This window comes from Eleginops maclovinus, chromosome 10, assembly GCF_036324505.1.
Source record: "Eleginops maclovinus isolate JMC-PN-2008 ecotype Puerto Natales chromosome 10, JC_Emac_rtc_rv5, whole genome shotgun sequence".
Lineage (NCBI taxonomy): Eukaryota > Metazoa > Chordata > Actinopteri > Perciformes > Eleginopidae > Eleginops > Eleginops maclovinus.
In genome coordinates, this window is record NC_086358.1 from 14464279 (window position 1) to 14473323 (window position 9045).

A 9045-nucleotide genomic window follows, 5' to 3' on the forward strand; every position below is an offset into this window, starting at 1 on the left:
GTTGGGGGTCAGTAGGGGCTCCCCAAGAGGTTAATTTGGCCAAGTTATAAATATGAAATAAGGTGCCAAGGTAACAATGGCTTGAACTATCAAGTTTCAAACATTTGGTTAGGTTGCAAATGTTTTAGATTAGACCTAATCTAAAACATTTGCAACCTACCCAAATCTTTGAAATAAAACACACTTGTAAATGTGTTGCAATACTTTATAGCCTTGAAGCAAAGTAAATGAAAAGCAGCACATGTGATCTGCAGCCCAACCGTCACCTAAAGGAGGAAGTGATCCTCCCACTGTGTCTCTCTGCCCTGGAGGTGTGAGGCAGACAGCGGTGGAGCAGTTCAAATCGGAGCTGAGTCGTGTTGTGAGGTAAATACCTATTTTTATTTATTTCTGTCAGCAGCAGTAATGCGGGATGAATCATCTTTCTCATGTTTTGCGTGTTCGGTGAGCCATGTGTCACTGCGTATGTCAAAACAACTTAGGTGTCTAATGCATGTTGTGCGAAATGTCTACTAATAATATGGTCTCAGATTTTAGTCTCTGAAGTGCAAACCCCGCTTCTGTGTGTGCCATCTATATATGAAGTATTCACATGTTTAATTTAAGTAGAATTTGCAATATAAAAATATGGAATTGCAAATAAAAGTCCTGCATTTGAAATTTCACTGCAGTTAATACAGTATTCATTTTGCCCTTTATATTCTTTTCAAGTATGCAGGTGAATGTGTATGATGAAGTACTGATAAGGCCATTAAATAGGCAATGTAAAGAATCAAAATAACTTCCTCTTCATGTTTGAAGAGTTATTAATTGTGTTTTTTTTTCAAAATGCATTTGAAAACTTGACATAAAAATAAAGTGAAAACAACTGTGTCCTCAGTGGCGCTCCCTAGAAAGAAGAATGTAGGCTATGCGGTAGGATTGATTTTCATTTTACTTTGATTGGGTATAGAGCAACATAACCAACACAACAAACCAGCTCAGCTTTTTTATTAGAGAAATGGGAAGCAGTCCAAATGATCGTGGTTTCATATTTTGAAAACAATATGATTCAGTCAATGATTCATAAACTCAATATCCAGTGAAGGGTTGTAACATTACACAGCAAGTGCTAGTTAATACATCATTGCAAGAAAAAAAATACTGCTACAAATGTTTCATTCAGTTTTTCTGTCACTCCCACACAATGGACTCTGCTTACATCATGACATTTAGCACAATAATGAGCTTTTAATGACCATTTCATATGATGTCCACTTAAGGTTGTCCAACTAAAAAGAAGATATCTGTGAAAAGACCATGCTTTTATCATATTTCCGGTTGTATCTGAAATGTGAACCTTGTCCTAACTTAGTGAAAAACAATCAAAGGGGTCTAGGTGAGAAAGAGGTTCACTTTGTGTTTTACTGTCCTATCTATGAGGAAATACAGTAAGAGATTGAATATGTTCAATTCTTTAGACTGGCTAACGACAAAAAACTCGAGTTGTGCTCCAAGAAACGAACATATTTCCTTAGCAGATGTTATCTGAAAAGCTTGGAAGAGTAGGCAAATATATTTTGCAAGACAGAGCAATGAAATAACCTGTAATGGGATGCAATGTTAGACGGTCAGGTGTCTTGTTAACCATGAGGGTTGGGCACTTTGTGAACATCACATGAAAATAGAGAAATCCACCCTTCTCAAACGTCTCCCTCCAAGACTAGTTTTTATTGGAACTATGCTGACATAATTAGACAGCTTAAGATGGAAAACATTTTTACAAATTCTGTTCTCTGTTCTCCTAGATCAAACACACCTTCTCTGACAATTTTTTAGTTGGTTCTACAGAAATCTGTAAACACTTTCTGATCACACTTTCAAACTGCTGAGTCAAAATATGTTTCCTACTAAAGAAACATCAATGTAATACACTTTATGTCTGTTTCATTTGACTGTTGAGTTGTTGTGAGTTTATGGAGGATATTGCAGCCATTTTCACCTGTTTTCTTCTTCAGTTAAAGGTGCAATGGTAAGACCAGCGAAAAACAGCAACACCACAGAAGAACCTGATGTGATCAAAGCGATGGAAAAGGTGAAAACTATGAAGTACTCCCCTCCGTACGGCGCCACAAATGGGACCTCAACAGGAGACACCTGCCCCACATGTCGAGGCACAGGGAGGATTCCCAGAGGTTGGTTTTCTTTTTTCATGATTTTGACATCCTTCTGAGCAGCTTCAGTGCCTTAACAAGGGCAGCAAACTGAGACCATCATCCTCTTTTTTTCATTTCACATCCAAACTATGTCAAAGCGAGAGTCACAAATGTGTGTGCATCAGCCTTTGTTTTGCCAGGAATGTGACACTTTCACTTCATGTTTTTGGGAAAAAGTCTCTCTTTAAACCACATAGTTACTAAACAACCTCACATCAGAAACATATATTACAGAGACAAAGGCAAGAAAAAATACAAATAAAAAATGAAGTGTGTCCTTCACCAATACATAAACAATGTTGCATCTAAAAGTGACCAAGTGGCAGTCATAATAAAGTGTAGTTCATTAAAATATCACGACTGAACATAATAGCTTACTAACTAACAACTTATTAAACGTTAAAATGAGTGTAAGTGTCTGTTTTCTATTTCATCCAGACTTTTAGACTGTCAGGGGATTCAGATGATTAGGAATGCAACATTTTATACAGTACAGAAATATGCCCTTTTATTAAGACAACTATTAGAGATTAGTTGTTATATTTCCTGGAGAGGCAGCAGACATACTAACCATTTAAGAGATGCCACTTTCAGATAATTTCTGTGGTTAAACAAGTTGTATTTTTTTGTATTGCCAGGCCATGAAGGCCAGTTAGTTGCTGTAATACCCTGTAATGATGTGAGGCTGAAACCCAGGCGCACGTAAGTGGTCTATGTATATATGTGTGTGTGTGTTTGTATAAGTGCGTTTATATCTCTTGAACATGCACACGGATATGTTAGTAATGGTATCACCATGTCATATACAATTCAGCATGACTGTATTGTTTTTCAGGAAGCTGTACGTGTGCGTGTCAATGGTCTTGTGTCTCCTCCTTTGCAATCTCATCCTCTTCTTCCTCTTCCCCCGGAGTGTCACTCTGACGCCTGTGTCTGTGCTGTCAGTAATGGTGTACTTCACACCAGACACTGTGGAAATGGAGGTCACAGTAAGTAAAAAGAACACTAATGCACTGACATGAACAGCTGTGCCACTTCCTTGTTGCATAGAAGTATAGCAATGGGAAGGGACTGCATCTGTGTCTATGGTACAGGAACTAAAGGACAGTACAAAACTGAACTTTTAGGAACTAGGTGAAAGAACTGTTCAGGTAAAACTGTGTTTCATGCTGGCACACTATTTTCATACCATTTGTGGTCTTACTAGTAGATGCAACAATACATTTGGCATGACAGAGATGCTGTTGGAATTTAAAATCAGTGTATATGGTTTGACAGAGGAATCATTTGGGCTGAGATCATAAGGGTGTTTTTATGCAAATGTCTGCCAAATCTGATGCCGTACAAATGTGTAACTTATCAAAAAAACGTGTTGGCACTATAAAACATGGATTCAAACCAAGCGAATCCTAGTTAGCACCCACCAATCCTGCAGGTCGGCTACAACTCTTGCTATTTTTAAAAACCATTAATTAAACCATTATTAAAACCAGACTGAAAACGTGTCTTTTCACCGCTGCTTTTGATTGAGCTGTTCATATGTCACACTGCAGTGTGGTTTTAATCAATGTACTTTATACCTGTTGTGTTCATCCCACTATCTTTGCTTCTTAATGACTGTTTTTAAATGCCATTTTTATAATGTGTTTCTGCTGAATTTGTTTTTCAATGTTGTCTATTTTGTTTTGTAAAGCACTTTGAATTGCCGTTTGCTGAAAGGTGCTATATAAATAAACTTGCCTTGCCTTGCCTTACCGAACAGCTAGAAAAAGAAAGCTAACAATGTCAACCCAAAAGCTAGCCCCTGTATGCAATATAAGGTGTGACATATATAATATTTGCTCTCAGCAGAACATTCTGTGCCACCACATTTTTATTGTGTCAAAACCTCATCCACCAAGAAGTATCTGAGTTGCATTCACATGACTGACTGTAGATAGCTGCTGTAGTTACAGGACAAAGTTCCTGCTGTCTTTTTAATGATGGAAAGGTGTGTTTTTATTGCACCTGACCAGCTGTGTGTGTGTTCTCTCTTCTAGAATCTTGTCAACATCTCCAACCAGAACTTTGTCCCAGTGAAGATTGTGGAGTTTACCATTCAGGGTCTTGTATCTAATGCAGTTGTTGGTAAAACCAAGATTTCTAACATGACCGACATCCAGCCCCGCTCACAAAATTCGGTGAGTTGCACTCAGGATGATTCACATTCATACTGTTGTTGTATTCGTCTCGCAATTAATTTCCTCCTTCTTTTGCAGTACACCATTGAAATTGACCTGCCTCTTGCTGATAAAGGCTTAAAGTAAGTTTGACATTTTGTGATGAAGTGACATAGACGTCCATCATTATTGTTTATATGTCTAAATTCAGCACATCAACTGCTTCTTTCTCTTTCAGCACTTACTGCAAGTCGAGCTCTATCAAGATTCACACGTTATTTCTGCAGCTGCAGTAAGTGTCAATCTCAATCTGACAAACACCAGAGGAGGCAGCCTCCTCACAGCAATTCTCACACCCACAACGTGTAAAAAGTATGGTCACAACCACAGCCACACACTGGTTCTCTTTTAATGTAAAGGGTTAATCTTTCAATGTGAAAGGTTCTTTGAGATAAAAGAGAAAGAGATGATAAAACAAAAACACTAAAGTCAAACTTTGGCAGCTTTCATTGGCCAAAACTCTAGAAGACTCAAAAAATGTAATGTAACAGGTTTTACCAGAGAGACAAGTGATCAGATGAACTTTGTCATTGTGTTAAAATTTAAAACAGCATTAATGTATTTTTGGGCAACTTAAGGGCAGTAGAACAATCTGAAAACATCGACGTATTATAACCGTATAAAGTTATTATTCAGTTATTTCAAACAAGCATTCATGTTAAGGGAAAATTATGTTTGGTCTCAACAAACTAGAAAACTATCTAGCTCTTTTTGTAGGTTGGAAAACCAAAAGAAGGTGCCAAAAGACACTGAAACACTATGCAGCGCTGCTTTAAACATCGTTATTTGAGCCATTGATACAAGAAATATTGATTGGTTCATGTTTAAAGCATTCGTTTTTTTCTCCCCAGAATGACACTGAATATTTCCTATCTCTCTCACATGGAGCAGCTGTCTTTGGACACTTATGAGTACATTGACTGTGGCACCAACTCCACAACCCCTCATCCTGTGAGATGATGACATCATAATGGAAACACCAATGTGGGAGTGTTAAATAATGAATATTGCTAAATTGCACCTTTTTCATCTTCTCCGGGGGATGTGACATTAGGAATTCAGGAAACCACCAATGAAAACAGTCCTGCATTCAACCTTTTACTTGAGTAGAAGAACCAGATTAGCAACAACGTGTAATTAAATTCCTCTAGCAAACAGTGAGGAAATGTGCTCAGTTACATTCAAACACTTATCTAATTATGTATGTTGTTTTAGCATGCCTTAAGAATTAAAATACACTTAACTTAAAATGAATGATTTTTCTCTTGTTTGTTCTATAAGGGGTGTCATAAGTTTGTGAAAAGCACAATTTCCTAATGTCAAATGTGTCGAATGTGGATTTTTGTATGAAGATGTGTTTGTTTCTTAACATTGTAAGTAATTCACAATGTTTTTGGAAACAATGTCATTTGCTCTGCATTAAACTTTGGCATTCAAGATTCTGTCTGTTGAATTCTCTTTTTATTTTACTAACAATATAATGTCAATGTATAGAAAACTAAAAAACAAGAACCATATTTTGCTACAGCTCATGGAGATCTTGAGAGTGGACACAGGGTGGAGCCAACGCTTTGTTAGAATCATAGCCTGTCTACACTGTCATCTAACAGTTAGACAGGCCATGGTAAGTTAACATGTAGAGCTGCCATGAACTATCATAAATAATCAATTTCCTTGGTATAATGTGCTGTTGAAAGTAAATATTGCAGTTTCACTTTATGTATCTGACATTCCAGATGAAGATACCAAACAAAAATGATAACATATGCATAGTTGTAGATTAGACTCCCCAAACAAGAGCAATCTAAATGATTAAAATCAACTTCAACTTGCATGCCTGCGTCAGTATCAGTAATTAAATGAGATAAAATGCACCCATCCTGCTATATTTGTTTTATTTTGTTGGTAAAGCACTGTCTTGCATGTCTCAACACAGAACCTGCAGTTCACCGCTGCACCTGCAGATGGCGGGGCGAATCTCTCCAGGTGGCCGTGACGTCACCGGGGCTTTAGGTGCTGTGTGCTCTCGTGCCTCTCCGGAGCTGCTCAGTGCTGCTACAGGCGAACAGGAGTGGATGTTTCCGCCGGGACAAACATAATCTGTTTACCATGGACGTCTTCATTGCGTGTGGATGATGGTTTTGCCGCACATATAAAAAGGTACGTTTATTTTAAAGATACATTAAAGAGGACAGCATTTAATAGTAGGGATTTAATTATTTCTAATGTGTAACCAGCATGTTTTTCTATTTTTAAGCTTTAATTGAGTCTGGTTATCCCTTAAAGTTTTTATTTCCGGCTCTGTGCGCAGTAGGACGTTTTAAAATGGTTTAATTTCATTGGGTTCGCACACTTAAAACACTATGTTATCATCATGTAATATAAATGAGATGTGTTCGTGATGGAGAGGAAGAAGGTGGCTTATTCCCAGCATAATAATGTAAAAAAGTCATATAAACATCGACTCACAAACATGACTGAGCAGTTTAGCCACTATAATCAATAATTGTTAAATGATACTTTTATAATAATATGCAGCATCAGAATTCTGCTGCTCATGTGTCAATAATAAATATCATTCTGCAAACAAACAATTCCTGGCCAAAGGCAGATGTTTGATGGGTATCAGGATGTCAACAACAACCGGATTAGTGCTGCTCCAGCAGTCCTCATAGAGACAGTGAATACATATTATCCATGCACTGCATTGAAATCAATCTGCCTTGAAGAAAAGCCTCTCAGGTTTAGTAGCGTTAAGAGGATTTAGGCTCCAGGAAACCCCATTCACCCAATTAGCTGTTGTTTGGCTCTGTAATGTGGCTAAGGCATTTGTTGTTTTATATAATCACAATTAAAAGCTTACAGTGATGAACTCAGGTGTCAACACAGCAGGAAATACTTTGGGATGAAATCACATCCATTGATAATCAGTACTATCTATTGTAAATCCCTTGGGTGTGATTGAAGCACTTTCCTGAAGCACCCATTGTCATCTCATTCAAAATTAACTCTGTTTATGTTTTGATAAGGTTTTCAGCACACTCTGATACCGTCTGCCTCTGCGGACCAGGAGCAAATGCCACTCAACTAAAACAGGATTAAATCAGGAATCTGTCACCTGACCCTAAGTAGGTGTGATCTACTGGCTGCAACCATGGGAAACCAGCTGACTGATATCGCTCCTCACACGTCCTTCCTGCCAAACTTCCAGTCCCTGCACGTGGTGGTTATCGGGTTGGACTCGGCCGGCAAAACCTCTCTGCTCTACCGGCTCAAACTGAAGGAGTTCGTGAAGACAATCCCCACCAAGGGCTTCAACACGGAGAAAATCAAGGTGGCAGTTGGGACGTCCCGGACAATAAACTTCCAGGTGTGGGATGTTGGCGGCCAGGAGAAACTGCGCCCACTGTGGAAGTCATATACCCGGCGGACAGATGGCTTGGTGTTTGTAGTGGACTCTACTGAGGTGGAGCGGATGGAGGAGGCCAAAGTGGAGCTCCACAAGATCACCCGCACGTCGGAGAACCAGGGGGTCCCCGTGCTCATCCTGGCCAACAAGCAGGACCAGGAGTCAGCATTGTCCGTCAGCGAGGTGGAAAAGATGCTTTCTGTCCACGAACTGAGCATGTACACACTGCATCACGTGCAGAGCTGCAGTGCTGTAGATGGTGAGGGGCTCCAACAGGGCCTGGAGAAACTTTACGAGATGATTCTCAAGAGGAAGAAGATGGTGAAGCACAATAGGAACAGGAAGAGATGAGCTCTTGGTCGACGCTGTGGACATTAGGAGATTTATCCACGGTTGAGACACTTCTTTAATGGACCCTTTTAATGGGCGATTTGTGCCAACACAACAACAATAACCCTCGGCCGCCGGGTCTGGAGAAATTGATTTGCTCATAATAATTGAAGCAATATTGACATTTTCTTTGTTCTGCCCCTTGAAAGCTATTATAGATTTGAAGGGAATCTTGATAGCAATTCGTTTTCACTAAGTGCTTTTCTACACTTGTTTTAAAGAAGACTTCTAGCAAGAAATTTGCCTGTTAACTGTAGGACTAATATATAAAGATTTACTTCCATGTGGCAGGTTCCTATAGAATTTAAAATGTCCTTATTATCCTTCACAAGTTTGCACAGATTTTACCCCACTAAATGGTTGTTTTTGTTCCACGGATTCTTTCCCGAAATATTGATTCGATATTTCTGTGTTTGGACGAAAGGGACCTTCTTTTTGGAAATGAGACAGATTTCTGTTGGTGACGGAGCTTAAAAGTATAATACATTTTATTGCCATGACTGAACAGTAATCCCAAATGCATTCCCTTTGTGGCCATACAGGTTAAGTTTCAGTTACTATATTAATAATAATAATGTTTATACAAATTGTACATTTTTTAACACTGAAAACTTAATAAATAAAAACACTGTACAGAACATTCATTGCTTTCTTTGAAGTTGATAAATGGGAATGAAGGAACATTTTGAAGGTTTAGGGTTGGGCCCAAGAAGTTGTGAAATATTGAAGTATTGCGGCAAATTATTCAGTAGTCAGTATATAACATTTTACAACTAACAAAGGATCCTAGGAGCGATGTTAAAGGGGTCACTTGTTTTCTCAGACTCTCTAT

General features: G+C 38.6%; 2 protein-coding genes across 4 annotated transcripts; both read left to right on the forward strand.

Moving 5' to 3' along the window:
• The first annotated feature begins 247 nt into the window (after nucleotides 1–247).
• Nucleotides 248–5856, forward strand: tmem106a (transmembrane protein 106A). 2 transcript variants are annotated; one of them, XR_010166630.1, is made up of 8 exons: nucleotides 248–366; nucleotides 1998–2174; nucleotides 2834–2897; nucleotides 3031–3184; nucleotides 4235–4375; nucleotides 4454–4497; nucleotides 4593–4726; nucleotides 5266–5856. XR_010166630.1 is itself a non-coding variant. In XM_063893631.1 (8 exons), exons 2-8 carry the CDS (start codon nucleotides 2009–2011, stop codon nucleotides 5372–5374), a joined length of 732 nt encoding a protein of 243 aa, XP_063749701.1. In that variant the 5' UTR covers nucleotides 248–366; nucleotides 1998–2008; the 3' UTR covers nucleotides 5375–5856. The 2 variants fall into 2 exon arrangements, 1 of the variants encoding a protein (XP_063749701.1); XM_063893631.1 differs by having other exon boundaries at nucleotides 4593–4646.
• Nucleotides 5857–5999: 143 nt separating this feature from the next.
• Nucleotides 6000–8838, forward strand: arl4d (ADP-ribosylation factor-like 4D). 2 transcript variants are annotated; one of them, XM_063893632.1, is made up of 2 exons: nucleotides 6000–6574; nucleotides 7444–8838. In XM_063893632.1, exon 2 carries the CDS (start codon nucleotides 7569–7571, stop codon nucleotides 8172–8174), a length of 606 nt encoding a protein of 201 aa, XP_063749702.1. In that variant the 5' UTR covers nucleotides 6000–6574; nucleotides 7444–7568; the 3' UTR covers nucleotides 8175–8838. The 2 variants fall into 2 exon arrangements, with proteins under 2 accessions (XP_063749702.1, XP_063749703.1); XM_063893633.1 differs by lacking the exon at nucleotides 6000–6574 and adding an exon at nucleotides 6591–7156 and having other exon boundaries at nucleotides 7544–8838.
• Nucleotides 8839–9045: the final 207 nt, after the last annotated feature.

What these genes read in the sequence shown, in the direction of transcription:
- tmem106a (XM_063893631.1), top strand. Translation starts at nt 2,009, where the DNA reads ATGGTAAGACCAGCGAAAAACAGCAACACCACAGAAGAACCTGATGTG. An exon ending in AGCCCCGCTCACAAAATTCG is followed by an intron (nt 4,376 to 4,453) that starts GTGAGTTGCACT and finishes CTTCTTTTGCAG; the next exon opens with TACACCATTGAAATTGACCT. An exon ending in ACGTTATTTCTGCAGCTGCA is followed by an intron (nt 4,647 to 5,265) that starts GTAAGTGTCAAT and finishes TTTTCTCCCCAG; the next exon opens with AATGACACTGAATATTTCCT.
- arl4d (XM_063893633.1), top strand. Translation starts at nt 7,026, where the DNA reads ATGTTTGATGGGTATCAGGATGTCAACAACAACCGGATTAGTGCTGCT. An exon ending in CTTGAAGAAAAGCCTCTCAG is followed by an intron (nt 7,157 to 7,543) that starts GTTTAGTAGCGT and finishes CCTGACCCTAAG; the next exon opens with TAGGTGTGATCTACTGGCTG.